Here is a 19558-nt window from a genome sequence, read left to right on the forward strand (position 1 = left end):
GCTGATTTATTCCAGACAAAGCAGTATGAGCTTTTTCACTTCAGTTAGGGGTAGACTATGCTAAATATGAAGGTATTAAATGCAGCCAGTGTTCCTACATCTGTTAATAAAATGGTAAGCAGTCTACAAGTTTCACTTAAGATTCTTTTAAAAGCCTATCACTGGGATCAGAGAGGCAAAGCTAGCCCTTTCCATATCCATCTCGCTCCCTGAAGATTCAGGCCTCCGAGCACAGTGACAGTTATCACAAAGGCAATATGCATTCAGAGAAAAGAATTTCACTCAGTCTCCCTGCTGCAGACATGCCATGCACATTCTCAGCAGCTGCCCGAGGAACAACGTGGCAGTAGATCTAGCCAAAGGGTAAATAAGCCAAAGGGGAAAAGCAATTGGAACTAGCTGTTTAGCCTGAGAAAGGTGAAGCATTTTTAGCATACCCTGGCAGAGCCTATGCTGACACTGCCAATAAAAGAAAATAGATGTTCCCCTTACTTTTGAGAGACAAGCTGGAAAAGGAAAAACTTTGAGTATAAATATAGCTCTACAACAGCCATTACAGACAAGAAATTATCTAAATATACCCTAGTGGAAACCTCTCAGGTATAAAGATGATTTATTTTACAGGGACTATCCCTGAACTGAAAAACAGTTCTGGTCTGTGCTGGTAGCACCACTACCTAATATATCCCAGTAGCCAATGAATTAAACACCTCATACAAGAGCCAGCTAAATAGAACCATTGTTGTGTAAACAATCATTTTCACAACAGGGCAGTGGTTCCTAAACTTTTGAGGGTCACATTCCCCTTACAGCGGTCCATGGCCCCCCCGGAGCCACGCCTTGGGAGAGGGGGGAAATGCCGACAGGAGTAAGGGGCTGAGGCTGGGGGCAGAGCTGCAGCTGGGCCTGTGGCCACGTGCGGCTCTGTTCCTAGCCGTCCCCAGCTGGGAATGGAACCACAGCCAGCAGCCGAGGCTGTTCCAGGGTTGGGAGCAGAGCCATGTGGAGGCTAGGGATGCAGCCTGGGGTGGTACCAGAGCTCACCTCTCTCTGCCTGAAGACAACACTGCATCAGTTACACTCAGTGTGTCTGGAATGTCTTTAATGGTGATAAAGGCTAGACACCCTTAAAATGAAAACTTAGGTTCTGCAGAATTTAAAAGCTGTCAGGGAGCCTCAGTTGTATCAAGTGAGTGAAACAAGGCCAACAGGCTGATCTAAAGCAGTCAAAGACAAGAATTCCACACAATGCTGCAGGACAGGAACTAAGATTTATTGAACAAGCTTTTGCAGCCTGCTATTATAAATATCCTTTGTGTGTATGTGAACAAGATTATAAACAAGGAAGGGACACTGACATTAATACACTGCGGTCTCCATATTAGCTGTATTACTCATCATTTTCAAAGTGAGCAGGGTTCTTCCTTTTCAGTCGCTCAAATTCTTGGTTCCCCCAGGTGTAAACAACATAGGCCACCACAAAAGCTTAAACAAAGCAAACAAAAAAGCAGTGATTATCTACAAGTTACATTACACTAGATACATGAACATTTCTTGCATTATGCTGTATTGATCACAGTCCTGGGATAGACTGTGAAAGTGTCACTGTAGAGATCACCATGTTTTAAGGCGATTCCTTTGGATTTTTAAAGCCCTCTCCAATACAGGTAGGAGCTAAGCACCTAAAAATCATCCTGATGAGTATTTGCACTCTGCCATCATCCTATTATGGATGCCTAGATTTGCAGGCAATTCTGTGTGTACTAAGAATGGTCCTATGATGTATGAAGAATTCCTCCTGACAGCTCTTAGCCCCTTCCTCTGAACTTAAATCCACCCATGACAGCTGCTGGCTCCATATCTAGAGCATTTTCTCTTTCATCTCCCTTTACGTAGCATACCTGCTCCACAAATTGTCTCATGCATTTGTAGTTTTGATGATGGTTTCATTCCCTGAATTTGTTTAAGATCTTCTTATAAAAGTTTTAACATGAAATTCCATGCTTGTGGGCAGGGGAAGATTATAAGCTTTTTAAAAATATCAAATATCTGAAATATATATGCAGAAATGACACCAATCAGCATCTTTAACTTAATTTGTGTTAGTGAATGCAGTACATATAGTACACAAGACAGTTCAGAAATTTAAATAATTCACTCAACCAAAGGAATTAGGACTTACGAGGAGCTACCCTGAAGACCTGTGAACGAAATCGCCTCCATAGATTTGGAATTCCTTTGGTGAAGTAGTTAGGGAATGCCTTCTGCTCGAATGGAGACAAGCTATAAGTGATCACATGCCTCACTCTTTCCAAGTTTCCAAAATGGCGACCCATTTTTAATTGCCTGTACTGCAAAAGCAAAGTAGTAGTTACTATAGAGAGAGACTGATTGTAAACATAATATTCTTCAGGGTGGATCCAAATCGATGATTTGTATGATAAAAAATTGGATTTTTAACATTTAAATAGTTTTTCTTCTCAAAAATAAATTCATTTAAAACAAAATCTGAACTTAATACAAAATATGTTAAGGCCTAAACTTACTATTATCTCTTAAAACATTTAAATAAAAAATATGCTGCACTCACAAGCCTCTATCTAAAACTCAGGATGCTTTTTAATATACAGAATCAGTGAATGAAATTCCAAGTTCTGAGATCCCGCTTTAAAAATACAGCACAATAGGTCGTGTACTGTATTTAAAGGCTTGATCTTGTGGCAGACTTAGAGGTGGTGTTACTGAGCAAGAGACTGGCGAAGTCATCACAAGCATTTGGACCCAGCCTGAGTCCAGAAGACACCATCGTGTAGACACCATCACTGGGTAGCAAAAAGATGCACCAAACGTGACGTAAAGGCTCTACTTACGTTGAAAGTCAACATGTTTTGAGGGTTATAGCTCCCAATGAGAATGCACCTGTTCTACAAAATATCTGAGGTGCACATGGAAACGCTGATTAAAATCAGTGATTTCAATCGAGGCTTTCCATTGGGTGACTTGAATCAAGGCTCCTGGATGGGGCTGAGCCACGTTCAGAGGAGGGACGCGCAGAGAGGAAGCTACGCGGTGTTACTTCAACTTCCACCCCCGAGTCCCACTTCAGCGTCCCTGGGGACCAGGCCGGCCGGGGTTACGGGGTCTAGCTGGGCGGGGACGGAGGGAGCCAGACCGGCGTGAGGAGTAACTCTCCGGGGGGAGACCTTCCCGCCCCGAACGGCCCGCTCAGCCCCACGGCCCCACCCGCCGGGAATGAGGCCTGCAGGCCCCAGGAGCCGCGCTGCGCTCACCCGCGGCGGACGAACGACTTGCCCCGGCCGTTCCGCTCTCACCTAGGCTCGGACGCCCGGAGGTCACGTCTTTACGGTCCTGCCAGCGTCCCCCTTCCGCTTCCGGGTTCACCGCCCGGCCTGGCCCCGCCTCCCGAGCGAGGGGCGGAGAGGAGGGGAAGGCGCCAGCGCCCCCTGCAGGCTGAGAGGGCGAAGCAGCGCGGGACCCCTACGGGAGTCGGCGCTGCGGTTCCTCCGTTCCGCCACCAGCCCCGCGGGGTCTCCAGGGCCCCCTGCCCCCGCCGGGTCTGCATGGTCCCTCTTCCCCCCTACTACCTCTGCGGGGTCTCCAGGGTCCTCGTGACCCCCAGTGTTCCCACGGGGTCACCATAGTCTCATCCCTGCCCTGTGTGGTCTCCACGGTTCCTCTGCCCCCCACTATTCCTGTAGGGTCGCCAGTCCCACTGTCCCCCCTTCCCCCGCGGGGTCTCCAGGGGCAGGGTTCCCCTGCCCCCCTGGGGGTCTCCATGGTCCCTCTGCTCCACACTATTCCTGTAGGGTCGCCAGTCCCACTGTCCCCCCTTCCCCCGCGGGGTTTTCAGGGGCAGGGTTCCCCTGCCCCCCTGGGGGTCTCCATGGTCCTTCTGCACCGCACTATTCCTCTGGGGTCTCCAGGGTCCTTCTGCTCCTCCCCTACTGAACCCGCAGGGTCTCCATGGTCTCTGCCCTCCCCCACTACCTCTGCAGGGTCTTCAGGGTCCTTCTGCCCCCTACTATTCCCACGGGGTCACCATAGTCTCATCCTTGCCCCCCTGCCCCTGTGGGCGTCTCCATGGTCCTGCCCCCTACTATTCCTGTGGAGTCTCCATGGTCCTACTGCCTCCGTGGGGTCTCCATGGTCTCTGCTCCCCACTATTCCTGTGGGGTCTCCAGGATCCTCCTATTCCCCACGGGTCACCATAGTCTTGTCCCTCCCCCCTGCTCCCATGGGGTCTCCATGGTCCCTCTGCCCCTACTTATTCCTGTGGGGTCTCCAGAGTCCTCCTGTCCCCCAAGGTCACCATAGTCTTGTCCCTCCCCACTACTCCCATGGGATCTCATAGTCTCTGCCCCCTCAATACCCCACAGGGTCTCCAGGGTCCCTCTGCCCCTCCCTAACTGCCCTCCCCCATTGGGAACTACTCCCACTCACAGTCTCTATGGTACTATCCTCATCCCCAAGGAATAACCTCTCCTGAGGCTACTCTGCCCCTCCCACCATCTCTCAGTGGATTAATTATTTTTGCTATTTGTAGAGAACCGTCAGGGATGTGTGTGGGGTGACCATGCTGGGGACTTCAGCACCACACTGAGGTCAAGGTACTAAGCCCCTCTCCTGCTCCAGATAGGTCATACTGATCCATGCATTTGGGGGGTGGGGGTGTACAGGAGTAGCACCTGCTGCTGCTACAGCCAATTGGTTAATTAACCTGGTAGCCCCAGACCCTTATCTTGTGTTTGACACAGGTCTTGTTCATTCAGCCCATTTTTGCTTGTTTTATGGGAGTTTCATAGAATCATAGATTATTAGAGTTGGAAGGGATCTCAGGAGATCATAGTCCAACCCCCTGCTCAAAGCAGGACCAATCCCCAACTAAATCCCCAAATGGCCCCCTCAAAGATTGAACTCACAACCCTGGGTTGAGCAGGCCAATGCTCAAACCATTGAGCTGTTTCCTGAATTTCTTTCTTAATTGGAGGGTAAGGTTTCTTGCATCTTCCACGTGCTTCCCTCCTACTGCAAAGGCCCTGCATCATCTTCACTAAGAAGTTTGTCAACATCACGTGATTCATCCAGAAAGATTGTTGCTGGCCCAGGCACTGAGGATGGAAGAACCAGTCTTAGGAGCAGGGTAGTGAAACTAGCCAAGTATAAGAATCAAGCTTGTTTGTCTTACATGACAGCCTATTGTACTGCTACTGAAGGGTCATACTGGCCAGAGATTGGCGTTTACAGTCAAAATTCATACCAGTCTGAAATTGTGTGCAAAGTACTTTGTCGATTTACTGTAATCCTGAGAGGTTAGTAAATAGAATCCAAGGGTATTTTGGCATACACATTTTCTAATGGTTAAAACTTGTTAGGGGTGAATGTTATAGTTATTTATATATATAAAGTTTTCATTTCAGTTAGTAAAATCTGAGGTTGCTCAGCTTTCGTGTCTCAATCTGTAACCTGCAAGGATCAGGCTGGAATTCTTCATCCTGGCAGCTATACCATTGCGCAAGTAGGACTTGCTCCTATCATCTTTTATTTACCCAAGTCAGCCCAGTAATTTCACACACATAAGAGTCTACAGGATCAGGCTCTTTGCTAGTTGTATTATGAAGGTTTGTTTAAGTCATCCCATAAAACATCAGATTGTCCACTTTAGCAAATAGGATAGCCATGGCCTCCTCAGGTGTGTCAAGCTTTATGTAAACACTGTAGTTTATCACTAGGATTTTGCCAAACTTTTTTACATTAGGTGTAGTGAAGAGAAAGTAAGGATCTTTAATTCACTACATAGAGTCAAATTCCTCTCTGAACTTGATTAAATCACTTCATCTGTTTGTGCCTGTTTTCCCATCTACAGAATGTGGATTATTATTACAGTAGCACCTGGGAGCCTCACTCACAAACCAGGACAGCATTGTCATAGGCACTATCAAAACACATAAAAAGACATTCCTGCCCAGAAGAGTTTATAATCTCAGTAATACTTCTTTGAGAGGATGTGTTGTGAAGTGCTGTAAAAGCCTCAGGTTAAAGACAGCTGAACGGTCCATATTTCTTAAGTTCTTAATAATGGAAGATTCGTTGGTTAGTTTTCCAGAAAGACACTCATGATTATCATACACACATAGAACATGTCTTGCCTTAGTGTAGTCTCTAGGTAGTTACCATTTTCTCTCCCCTGTCCATAAAAATCACATTCACGTCATGCTTTAGATTTGAACTGCACAGCTCCCAGCACACAATTTACTGCTCTAGCTCACTCTGTCACAGAACTGAGACCTAGCTGGCAGGATTCTAAAACACAGATTTTAGAGTATTTTTATGGTAAAAGTTTCTTTATAGTTAATGATTGTCATTTTAAACAGTTGCTTTTAAGGAGCAAGTTTTGTGCTAGAAAGGCATTGTGGAACCACACACAGTAAAAGGGGGATACAGGAGCAATTAAAAAAATCTGTTCTAAATCTTAAAATGACTTCAAACTAATCTTGTGTGCAGTAGCTGGCTGTCTAGAGCTCTTGGGGCAGGTTTCCATTACAGAGTACGTTGACAGCAGAAGTTCATGGGAATAGAGGTGTAGAATAGTAGCAGGACCAGAGATTTAGCTCTGGAGAGCCACAGGAGTAGGGAACATTTTATTGGATATACTGAACTTTAATTTTAAAATCAATTAAGCCTGGCCTTTCTGAGGGAGAATATTCAGGTTTAGGAATACCACTACATACAGTAGAACCTCAGAGTTTGTAACTGCAATGTTTAACTCTGAACACCATATTATGGTTCTTTCGAAGTTTACTACCAAACATTGACTTAATTCAACTTTGAAACTTTACTAGGCAGAAGAAAAATGGTGCTTTTAACCATCTTAATTTAAAATGAAACAAGCACAGAAAAATTTCCTCACCTTATCAATTTTTTTTTTTTAAACTTTCCCTTATTTTAGTAGTTTAACACCGTACTTGCTTTGTCTCTGCTACTGCCTGATTGCATACTTCTGGTTCCACATGAGGTGTGTAATTGACTGGTCAGTTCATAACTCTACTCTAAGTAACATTTAACTTCAGCAGAAAGTGACTAAATTGTTTTTTTAAAATGTTCTTTTCAAGCAGGATGCTGTATATTTAAATTCATCATACCAAGTATGGTTTCACTTCTAAAGTTTAGTTCATAATCTGAATGGTTATTTCTTGTTCATAGCTGGCCATAATAGAAAAGCAGCAGCATTAAAAAAAGTTACTAAATGCCAGTTTTAAATAACCCATTAGTAAGGGAGTGTAATTTTTCCTGCTAACTATAGAAACAGTTCTCTTAAATATTTGAATGAGACTACTACTAGTAACTGCCCAGAAATGTAGTTAGACTTCCTGGTACAAAATTAGGATGGTCTCCAGATAAATAGTATATTCACTTACCAATCTCTAAAAAGCCTTAGCAGTTTGACAAAACAGGTTGTCCATTTATCAGAGATAACCTTGAATTTTGTCATAGAAAAGGAGAGGGAACTGGTTTGAATCATTAAAAGCATACTTAAAAATTGAGTGATTGAGAAAGTCAGAAATACTAAAGCCTCCTTCTGTGCTCAGACACTTGCCAAAAATATAAAGTGTCTTTTGGATGCAAGTAAGACAGAACAAGAACCACACCAATGACATGACAGGCATTTATTCCCCTTATTTTTATCCATAGCATTAAAGCTTACAGTAGAATTATATCTTTGATAAAAGTGTACAGGATTTCAATTATGGATTATTTCTCCATATAAAAGGAAATTAAGTAAAGTTTCCTTAAATTTCTAATTTCATATTTCCAATTAGTTACAAGGGGCTACAAAAATAAGTGATGCCATTATGCAGATACCTGCCACTGACTCCATGCTAAATTGTTAGCATATCTATTTAATAGAAGTTACTTACACTTATGACATTCCGTTGGTCAAGACTACAGATGGCTTAAATTATTGGAAAAATATTCTGAAATAAGTAGCAGTAAAGTGGTGTTTAAATGTTACCGACAAGTACATTTAGTAGCTATCATATCTTCATATTCTTTGTAGACTATAGAACCATCAGGCTCTATTGTCAAGACACTCAAGGGACTATATTCAGCAGGAATGCAAGAAGGCCTTGGAACAGAGGAGTCCAATTTCTCATATATGATGTTCTGTACCATTGTATGGACAGGAGACCCATAACGATGCCCAACCACCCTTGGGCAGTCACCTTTGCAATATTGAGGGTTGTATCTGTGTGGTGCTATTATCCATTTGTCCCACTTTAGTTGGCTAAAACTTAGTCGGAAGTTGTGAAGCTCACATTCATTTTGAGGAAACAGGAATTGTTTGAAGTATTCACTCAAATTATAAGTTGGAGCAGATGGGTTCTCTTTCACATCTTCATCTCTTCGGTGGCGAGATGCCCTTTTATACTGCATATTTTCTGTTCCCATTTCTTCCATGGAATCTGCAAGTGGATTATTTCTCCATCTGGACCACATTGGATTTTTCCTTCTATGCCACCTGCGATAAGCTTGCTCACTGGTGTCATTTAGGTACAAGAGAAGAGAAGGAGGCACCAATGCCATATTAAAGGAATTTCCCAGGTTAGAGTTGTGGTGTTGATCATCTTTCAGACAAGTGAAATTCACAGCTATATGGATACTCCTCTTGTTAGAGGCAATTAGAGGCTGAAGAAAAGAGGTCACATCAATCTCAACCCATTTGTGTCTTCTGAGTTCAAAGTGCAGATTAGAAGTAATTGGCTGAGGTACATTAGGACACACTTGACCAGAAGGATCATTTTCCTTAACAGTTACGTGGCATTTGCATGTAATGGCAGAAGAACTAAACACTGATCTGTCAAAGGAATAGAGCAAGACAGACTTGAGTAAATGCTCCAGCGCAGTAACACGATCCAGATTGAAAAGCAGATCCACTGAGCCAAGGTCTTCTGAAAAAGAAAACCATCTCTGTAGAGATTAAACAATTTTCAGTAGTACTTGACAACGTGCATAATCAAACAATTTTCAGTAGTACTTGACAATGTGCATAATCAAACATTAAAGGGGGAAAATAATTTAGACCTCAAAATTCAATTGAACTTAAATGTGATAGCCTGGCAGGGAATGTCCACAAGGATTCCAAAATCTTATTACTCTAAAGAAAATGCATCAATTTGTCAAAACAAAAACAAAAACACCCCACACAACACACCACAACCAAACAAATTAACATTTTGGAAGAGCTAACAAATGATGGATTGACCTGCTGGCTCCACACATTGTTCACACAGTTGTGCCAACACTCGTGATACTTCATAAAAAAGGGGGCTGGCAAAAATCTGTTTCTATTAGGTTAAGGAAGGAAGAATTGCAAAACTGAATAGGATAGCAATGGCAAAGAAAAAGATATCTTTGCAGGCTTTTAAGTAGTATTAGAATCTAGTGGGTGAGGAGGAAGCTATATAAACACGATGTTGACAATATCCTTCCTTAGTGTCAGTCACAGGGAGACAGGAATTACCTACTGAGTTAGACTTCTGGTTTATAGGGGTAACATTCTTCTGAAGGGTCTCTGATCCTGACCTGGCAACACTGAAAGGCTGTGCAAGAAACCCTGAAATAAGTAGATGTGAGAAGATCTACCTCCATGAAAGTCATCTTAACCTGTTGCAGTTAACCTCTTGGCTTTGGGGTTTTATAACCCTTCCAAATTTTTCCTTCATTAACTACAAACAATGCTGGATATTCTTGTTCATATAGCTATCCAGTCCCTCTCTGACTTTTGCTAAATTCTTGACCTCCATGACATCCTGTGATAATGAGCATTGCAGTCTGGTTATGCATTGCATATAAAAGTATTTCCTGTGTCAGCTTTGAATTTGCCATCTTTCAATTTCATTGACTGTGTCCTTGTTCTTGTATTATGAAACAGGGAGGACAGATGCTCCTGATCTATATTTTCTATACTATTTGTTATTTAATACTTTTATCATCATGTTCCCCCTTTTATTTATCTGCTTTCTAAAGTAAAGAATTCCAGTTGTTTCATTTGGAGCATTTTTCCATGCTACTAATCCTTGTTAGCCTTCTCTGAACCTCCTCTAATTCTGCAACCTTATTTATTGAGATAGAATATTATACAGTACTGGTCTCCATAAGTGAGGGCTTTACTGATTTAATGTAACTGCTCATATTTCATATTATTCTCCATTCCACTAAAACCTAAAATTGTTTGCTTTTTTCAGCATAGCTGCACATTGAGATTGAGAGTTATTCAGGTGGCTAAACTTGAACTCACTATAACAACATAGAAGACATCTTAAAAGGAGACACACCCATAATTAGTTTTTGCTTTTAAGCATTACATTACCATGCTACACAGGGGATTTGATAGCAATGTACCTAAAACAATAGTTTGGCCACAGTTTGTGACAGGTCATAATTAATAAATATCACTTTATTAAATCTCCTCTCATCTTACAGAACACTCTGCCTTAAAATATAATGTGAAGATTCACATCTGTAGCCACACTTTTTTTTTTTTAATGGATGGAGAAACCCTGAGTCAAAGTTGCAGTAACATGTCCACAGCCATATATGTAGGATTAGAAGTCAAGAATTGCTGGTTGCCAGTCTTGCAATCTGACCACCTCTTTCAGTCCACCCCACCCCATCATTTTCTCCTTGAAGCTTCCCAGCTGCATCAGTTTGTCAGCTCTGAAATTAACTCATCAGAAGTCATGCTTTCCAAATATGGATATTCATAAAGTGGGGGAAAGTGAGTGGTTCTTCTCTGGTAGAAACTACAGCGCAAACAGTGGACTAATTTGGAAAAGTCCTCTTGTAATGGGATCCCAACACATCATTAATAAGATCTCATTACTGAGGCAGATTTTGCTGACTGTGTAAAACACATAATTTAAAAGTCAGTAAAAGGACAAAAGACATCCAACAGATTTTAATTATTTCTTTTTTCCTGTTTTACTCAATATAGCTTTAGAGGTGGGTATTATGTAGGGTCAAAGGCCTAAATTATGGAGAAGCCTTGCCTAAACACCCTTTAAGGCGAGGCAGATTATGGAAAAACCCATTCAACACAAGGGAAGAGTCATTCAGTAGATTTAACAGTTATACCTCTGTAGAGAATAGAAATGTCTTTAGTCTACCCCATTGAAGGAAAGGGGGAAAAGCTTCTTAATTACCCCTCCCCTCAAACATAGGCCTTTCCTCACCTACCTTTTATTTGGTTCTTGGGGTGGTGCTTGCACTCAGCACATGGAGTGAGGAGCCAGACAGTGTTGTAGAGGTGACTTTTATTGGCTTTTGGGATCCCTTCTTTTGTGGCAGACATCTTATATAGCCGCTTCATATACCTAAGGGCTCTGGAATCTGGTTGGAGTCTTGGGGACTCACCTTCCCAACTGTGAGGTCTCTGGTCAGACAGTACCTTGAGAAGGGGTGGCAAGAGGGCATAGCCATTTCTTACACCTGGTGGCAGTAGCAACACTGGAGGTAGCACAGGGGACTCATCCTCAGGAACAAACAACAGCTCAGGGGTCCTCTCAGACACTGCCTCACCCCTAGAGCTGGGGGAACACAGAGCAACAGAAGAAAGTAACCTGATAGAGTAATACAAACAGATGAAGATTCTCCAGGGAATTACCATGATGCTAGAGCTCATAGCAGAAAAACCCTATCCCCATGACAGGTTATACCATAGAAGAGAAAAAGAACCAACCCTGGCCTCTTAAATATATTTCAGGTGTGAGTGGGAAGGAAGCATCTCTCTGATTACACCAAAGGGAGAGACCTACAGCTGGGAAGTGAATCCAAGTGGCCATTTGAGTTCAGGCTAGAATCTTTGCACATGTAGGCAAACAAGTGCTTCACTCTCACAACTTACCCACTTTCACATGGAAGCCATTATTGATTATAGAAAGGTGCTAATTAATTAGCATGTTTGTTCTCTTTAGCTTCCAGAAGGGGCCACAAGAAATGATGGCTGAATAATACTTATTCTGGCTGGTTGTAGTTACAGTCCAAAACCAACTTGTGATTCTAACATAGCTGTGACATTCAAACATCTTTTTACCACAATAATGATGCCCACCCCAAGGTAATTGTTAAAAAAACCTCCGTGATAATCTTTGAATGAGCTGGTAAGAAAAAGGTTCCTGTAGAAAGACTGAAATTGGGTTTCTTACAGTACCACAGCTGAGATAACGGGGAATAAGAGAAGAAGAAGGAAATAGAGGGAAAGGTTCAGAGTAACTGGGTGAAACAGGAAACAAGAGTCCTTCGTGAATAATTCTTTAATTTGAAATCTGATGTTTAGCTGCTCTGGTACACTCTGGGCATGATATGAATGCCTTCTATAGGTAGACCTCTCTGGTGAGCTAAGTAGTGATAGTATTCTAGTAACTAGAGGGACTAAAAGTGGCCACACTGTGTTCTAAGCATAGATCTCTGAGATAAAAATGGCTGAATTCCTATCCCTACTCATCCTGTTAACTTCTTGTGTGATCTTTGGCATTTAGGGTGGGATGCACATTGCACAAGGGTATTTAGATACCTTCTTCCTGTTTCTAGGCACCACTGTGGTCCACAAACCCCACTCAGCTTCTGCCTAACCCAGTTGGCACCCAAACTCAGTGCCAAGGTTATTTCCTATTGGCATGTACAGCCTCACTCTGGGCACCTGAGCTTGTGCACTACTGCCTTATGATAGGTGTCAAGGCACTGTCTCCTGATTAAGCCCCAGAGTGATTGACAAGCTGGGAAAGATAGGCATTCAGCTAAAGATCTGTGCACACCTACTGGATCAGGACCTTCAGGCAAGTTCACATAAAATCTGCTCAGCTCTCATTACGTGAGATTCTCACTGAGCTGAGCAGATTCTGGAAAAATGTTTCCAACTACATTTCATTTTGTAATAGGATGGTATAATAAGCTATTTAAAATGTAGTTCTTGTGTTTGTAGCAACTAATATAAATCAACAGGAATAAAATAAACAGTTTAATATATTTAATGTGTTTTGTAAACAACTAAGATGTACTCCACTATATACTGTAAAAGACTTGTACTTTTCTGTCAGTTTATAATGAATGAGCCAAATGCAGACATGGGTGGGGTGGGAACAACTTCACTGAAGTCAATGACCCACTTAACTCATGCCTGATCTGGCCCAATATATTTAATACAAAACAGAAAACTCACCAGTAATACCTGAGATATTTAAAAATAAATGAATGTTCAAAATCTTACTTCTTTTTCCCCATGGATACTATTTATTTTTTGTAAGTCACCTATTTTAGTTTTATTCCCAGTCAGTTTCCCTTTTGGACTCTCCTGACCTGGTTCAGCACTGTGATGCCTAAGTTGGAAATACTGAAGGCAAATGTTTAACTCCAAACAGAATTTTTTTCATTTAAATTACAATAAAGACAAAATTTAAAAAAATCCTTTCTCTGACAAAAAACAGGTTTTTTTGCCCTTAACTACCTAATCGTGCAATAGAAGTATTAATTAAAGTGTAAAGTAACTGATTTATAGCTATCATTTGCTGTTAACATGCTTCTTGCTGTTCACTTCTCTGCAGACACTAATACCAGTCTTAGAAAAATGGAATAGAAAAGTAATTGTGCTTATAGTGCCCTCAGATTACCTTCCAATCCCTAAGTAAAGCCCTTCTACCTCCAATCTGAAATCTAGGCATCCAAATAAGCAGGGTGTTTTTCGATCACTACCAGCTATCTATGGAATGTGCTCCTAAAGACCTCTGCTAGCGCACTATTGATTACCTCTGGAATGTAGAGAGCTGCCTGTTGCTGAACCTGTCTAATTGGGATTTTTTTAAATTTTATTAGGGTAATACCTGAGAGAATTTCCTTTCTTGTCAGTTGTTTTTAATTAGAGCCATGTTATCAGTAGTGTGGTAAAATGTCACCCCATCATTTAACTTTCCTATCTCACTGTTCCAAGAAAGGAGTGCTAGCTCAGAGAAAGCTTAATTAATTTACAAAATGTCAGGCTGGCATACTTTCACTCAGATTGGAAGGTTAATTATAAAACTGATTAGGATTATATTCAGCTAACCATCTATATACCCAAATAATGTAACCTTGTTTCTTTTGCCTGCTCACATCTGATTAGGTTATGATAAGAGGAGAGCACTGCAACTTCTAAGGTCAGTTAAAATTTAAAAGTTTTGTTGCGTGGGTTGGTTTATATTTCTGTACATTTTTTAAATAGCGTCCATCAACCAACATGCTAGCATCAAACCACTCCAACAATTCTTAACTTCTAGATGCTGAGGTAATAATAAATCTTTTACTATAATTGTATATAGTGGATCCTAGTAAAATCTCAGTCTTATGCATATACTGCACAGTGAGATGAGAGGGGATTAAAAAGTATCTACAATTTTAAATATACATCAGGTGGACTGGATGGCTCAAGGAAGTAGTAATGAGCTGTAGAGGCTTGTATACCTAAATTACAGATGTGAATTTAGTCCTAGTCAGAAGTGCCTTGAAAATTGCTATTGTTTGGTGGCCTGTGTGAAATAAGTTGCACTTTCCAGTGGTCAAGTGTCCCAGTCACCAAAAGCCATGTATATTATCTGGCCTCTTTGTTAGCAATCCTAACGGAGAAGACATGGACTGAGTGGACCATATGGTGTGATTGCACTGTCACCTTTTTTCTGATTTCCACCAATGCACTACCCAAGATGCAGCTCCACTGATGGCAGCAACAGTGAATACAAACTAATGGCTGGCATTTTAATCATTGTGTTGTCTAACCATGTTCATAACAGGTCTAGATCACATGGAGTTAGATTTTCAAAAGATCTGGGGATTACATTTTCAAGTATTCAGTACCCACAAGTGGGACTAGATTTTCAAAAGTGCTTGGAGTATAGCAACTCCCCTGATTTTTAAAAAGCATACATCTACTAGGCTGAACTCTTTTGACAGTCTGGCCGTCATCTCTCCTCAGCCCCCCACAAGTGGGAGCTGAGCTTTTTTGAAAATCTGGCCCATAATATCACGGGCATTCTCAGCAGTGATGCCATGCTAATGGCTTCCTGAGGAGGCATACATAATTTAGGGCAGCCCTTGGATTGTCTACTTTATCCAATGGGCTGCGTTTGTGTCACGGAGTCATTGGATGATGCTCTGGAACTACATATGGAGCCAGTCAGGACTCTGGGGTAGCATGCCTCCTCTTTCTGAGCATACTGTCACCAGGGCAAGAAGTTTCCAGGCCTTCAACCTTCCTGGATCTGACCCCGGAGCATTTGGCATCCCCTTCCACACTGTGCATTTCCTGCAGTGAGTCTTCTTGAGAGGGGCTCATGGGAAGTCAAAGGGCCCTGCACCCCAACTCTGCAGTCAGCAGTGATTCTCAGCCAGCATAAAACATAAGGTTTATTAGTCAACAGGAAAACAGTGTAGAACAGAACTTGCTAGCACACAAATCAGTGACTTTCAGCCAAGTTCATCTTGGGGGACCCCAGGCTGGATGCCCTGGACTCCCCCATCTCAGTCCCAAAAAATGCAATCTCCCAGCTTCCAGCGACCCCACCTCTGACCTGCCAGTTGCTCCTCCTCCCGGCCTTTGTCTCACTTCCCAGGGATAGAGTCACTTGTCACATCACTCTCTTGGGTCTCAGGTTATGAAGGGCATAGGCTATTGCCTGCATGTTGAGCTGGGGAGCCTCACCTGCCCGAGGGCCTCAGCAAAAGTCACACACCCAATTCCCATCACCTAAGCATTGGTGCAATATACAGGGAAACTGAGGTACACACAGTATAGGACAGCAAGACTCACATGCAACATAACAAGGTGAATAAAACCCCACTTTGTCCCAACTTGTCCCTGGAACAGCCCAGGAAAGAGGATGCAAAGATAGTCTCAAAATGGCCTGGGGACTTTCTCCCACAGAACTGCAGGTTCTGTAAGAAGTGCAGCACAGAATGTCAACTATTGGTCAACAGGAGTGCTCTACTATGTTATAGCCATTCTGTGCACATCTAGAGGGCTTCAGTCTCTGCTAATTAGTGTTTTTTATTGTGGTGTGTGGAGCTCTTAAGATCTGTTGTGACTGTGGTTACTGCAACCTAAATACCTACAACATTCTGGAGGCAGGATTCAAAGAGACTGGTCACCTGGAAGCAGCATTGCCTTTATGGGTGGCTCAAAACTGTTTATTCTCTTAAAAGACACAGTCTAATTACACTAATTTCCATACTCACCTTTATAAAGGAATCTTTCAATTGGTGGAAATACTCTCATAATGTTTGTGCAGGAGTCCCTTTTGCCCGCCCTCCCCCAATCGTTATTATAAAAACACATGCATCGCTGTGGGGTGGGGAGCACATCTGAACACCCACATGATCCAGGATAGGTGGATACCTCAAAAGCCACTCTGCACATCAACCTCCTAAAATTTAGGGCAGTCAGATATGCCTGTCACCCATTTCTACCACTAAGCAGGGGCAAAGGCATAAAGGTTACTCCTAGGGGAATTCTGCAACTAAAAATTTTGTGCACAATATTTTAAAATTCTGCATATTTTATTCGTGAAAATAACACAGTATAATCATACCAATTTCAATTATTTTTTGTCATTTAGTTCAAAATCTTACTGATATTCCTTGTAAGAAACATGCTTCTTCCTCAAAGTCTATCCAAGGGTCACTCTCAAGTTAAAAAAATATTTTAAAAAAACCCTCTGAGTCTGATCCAGCAGACACATCTATTATACTAATGTTGTTTTTATCAGGAGTGATTCAACTGAAGTCAGTGGGACTAGACCTGGTAGTAAGCACTATGGCCATATTATATATTTCCAGTCACCTGGAAACTGAACCAGAATAATAATAAATGATACATGAGGCTAAATGTAGCTTGAAAGCAAGGACATCTCTCTCTGTGCTAATGGTTCTTATCTAACTAAAGTCATCATTATAGTTAACTGAAAAGGGCATGATTAGTTACTGGAGACATGACATTCATGAGCACTAAATTACTAAGAGAAGAAAATTGAAACATGGAGGGAAGTGCTTTAGCAGACTATAATTAACTTTGTCAGTAAGTGGAAGATTAAGATCTTGTAAAAACATGTTTTTTGTTAACAAAAATAACCCAATAAAAATATTTCCACTATTATTTTTTTTAAATTTCCAGTTCATCAGTTGTCTTCATTTAAAGAAAGAAATATTGCCCTGCAGCTTTTGCAAGAAAGGGCCCTGATTCTCCTGTCACTCATGCAGATTCAGTGGAGCCTCACTGAGGTCAATGGAGTTCTGCCTGGGTGCAAGGGTTTGCCCCTTGAATGTGGTTAGATGTGGTTTGTGTCCAAAAAGAACATGAAAGTGAAACTGATTATAAACAAAAGTTATACTGACAAATTACTTTCTTTGCCCAAGATAAGAGAAAGGCAAAAATTAAATAAGCAGCATGTGGTTCAAACAATTTTGGACCTTTAGAATAAAAGATTTTAAAAAAACACTATTTTAAAAAAATAATAAATGTATTTTTTTCTGTTTTCATCCTTGTGTTATTAGTAACATGGAGAAGAAAGATTTGTTTACAACATATGCTGTGAAAATTTCTCTTTTGAGTTGAAAGTTTCTCTTTACAAATATGTCAACTTAAAACCAATTAAATAATATACAAGATATTTCAAAAGTCTGATCCAAGCATATCTAAATATTCGATCACTATAGGGGAGTGACTCGTGAGGGTTAAGAACTAGTAGTTTCCCTCCCCAGAGAGATCACAGACTGTAGTGCTTATGCTCTCCTCCCACTGACATCTGGATTGAAGACTTCCTTCATCTCCCTTAAGTTTAATAGACTTTCAGCATCTGATCCAGGTGATGTGAGAAATGGAGGTGAAGCAAGATATGTGCTCTTAATACAAAGAAAATGGAAAAGGGTAGAATTTATGGGTTATAACAATTTTAGTTCCAACAGAGCAAGCTGATATTCCTTGTAAGAAACATGCTTCTTCCTCAAAGTCTATCCATATTAAAGGGTCACTCTCAAGTTAAATAAATATTTAAAAAAAACCCTCTGAGTCTGATCCAGCAGACACATCTATTATACTAATGTTGTTTTTATCAGGAGTGATTCAACCGAAGTCAGTGGGACTAGACCTGGTAGTAAGCACTATGGCCATATTGTATATTTGCAGGTTCAGGTGCAAACATCCTTAACTATGACAGTAACGAGCTTAGATTATTAAAACTGAAAAAAAGAGTTCAAATACTTTTTGCCACCTATGCTCATTGTTTAGGTTTTCCATGATAATAGACTAGTGAGCTTCCCTTTTGATCTAGTCAGTTTCTGTTTCTGGTTTTCCTGCACCAGTGCAATGTTGAAAAGTTTGGATGGTATCCATAACAGAGGAATGTGTGTTTCTTTAAAAGAATGGAACTGAACAGTCATAGAAACAATTTTGCTGGACTGAAGTTTTGTACATAGCTGGATCCTTTTCCCTGCAAGCAGTCATCCATTGCTTAACTCTTGTTCAAGTGAGTAATCCTACTGAAGTAAAAGGGACTACTTACATGAGTAGCCACACATATGCACAAGTGTTTGTGATATTGGGGCGTTGGAGTTTTTTAAATAAAACTCAAAATCTGAGCCAAATTAGAGTCGATCATGTCCCTTTAAAAAAAATCCACAGCATTATTAGACTATTATCCGGTCTTCCAATGCATTATATATCTTAAATATTTTGTTCTGTCTATTATTAAATTTAAGATTCTTGGGACAGGAACCATGTCTTCCTTTTTCATCAAGAAGCACACCAACGACACTGGTCAGTAAATTCTTCTGCTAATAATTTTTAAATTCCTGTAAATGAGACCTGAGGAATGTGTGGCTTTGCCCTGTAGTTAGGTACTGAGGTTTGTTTGTTTCCACAAGACAGCAAAAGCATTAGTCACAGGTATAGATGTTATGCCATGATAAACAAGGGTTTTAATTCTAGCTCACTGAGCCGATTCAGTGGACTTTGAAACACAAGAAATGTCAGGTGCTTTCTGCAGAGTCCATTAATATTGTCTATAGAAGCTTAACTTACTACATCTCCACAAATGTCTTAATCATGCTGTTGCTACACAGATGTGAGCAGTGGCAATTTCCAAAGATATTTAGAAATTAAGTGTGTTTAGAAACAAAAGGAGAAATATTATTTGTTATGGCAGCTCATTGTTACCATAAACACCAAAAGATTTCGATGCTCTATTTGTTTACAGAAATAACATGATTTTGTGGCCACTAAAATATGAGCAATTAGTTACTATCCCAGGTAAATAAAGTCACTGAGTGCAAAAAGTGAGGTCATAGGGGTCAATCTTAAATACTTGCTACCCAACGCTTTAAAATAATTATATATGATGCTACCTAACAGACTTTTCAAATGTTAACGAATAAGGTAGCCACAGTTGAATTTACATTGTTCACAGCCGGTATCTCTTCTTTCCTGTACATATCTGCTTAAAGTTACAGGGTCTATATGATC

General features: G+C 41.2%; 2 protein-coding genes across 2 annotated transcripts; both read right to left on the reverse strand.

Moving 5' to 3' along the window:
* Positions 1-1252: 1252 nt before the first annotated feature.
* Positions 1253-3348, reverse strand: UQCRQ (ubiquinol-cytochrome c reductase complex III subunit VII). Its single transcript, XM_032769176.2, has 3 exons — positions 3291-3348; positions 2183-2351; positions 1253-1485 (listed from the first exon to the last, which is right to left on the reverse strand). The coding sequence occupies exons 2-3, from the start codon at positions 2334-2336 to the stop codon at positions 1391-1393; spliced, it is 249 nt and encodes an 82-aa protein (XP_032625067.1). The 5' UTR covers positions 2337-2351; positions 3291-3348; the 3' UTR covers positions 1253-1390.
* Positions 3349-8028: 4680 nt separating this feature from the next.
* Positions 8029-11701, reverse strand: GDF9 (growth differentiation factor 9). Its single transcript, XM_032769198.1, has 2 exons — positions 11257-11701; positions 8029-8969 (listed from the first exon to the last, which is right to left on the reverse strand). The coding sequence occupies exons 1-2, from the start codon at positions 11699-11701 to the stop codon at positions 8029-8031; spliced, it is 1386 nt and encodes a 461-aa protein (XP_032625089.1).
* Between the last annotated feature and the right edge of the window lie 7857 nt (positions 11702-19558).

This window comes from Chelonoidis abingdonii, chromosome 7, assembly GCF_003597395.2.
Source record: "Chelonoidis abingdonii isolate Lonesome George chromosome 7, CheloAbing_2.0, whole genome shotgun sequence".
Classification (NCBI taxonomy): Eukaryota; Metazoa; Chordata; order Testudines; family Testudinidae; genus Chelonoidis; species Chelonoidis abingdonii.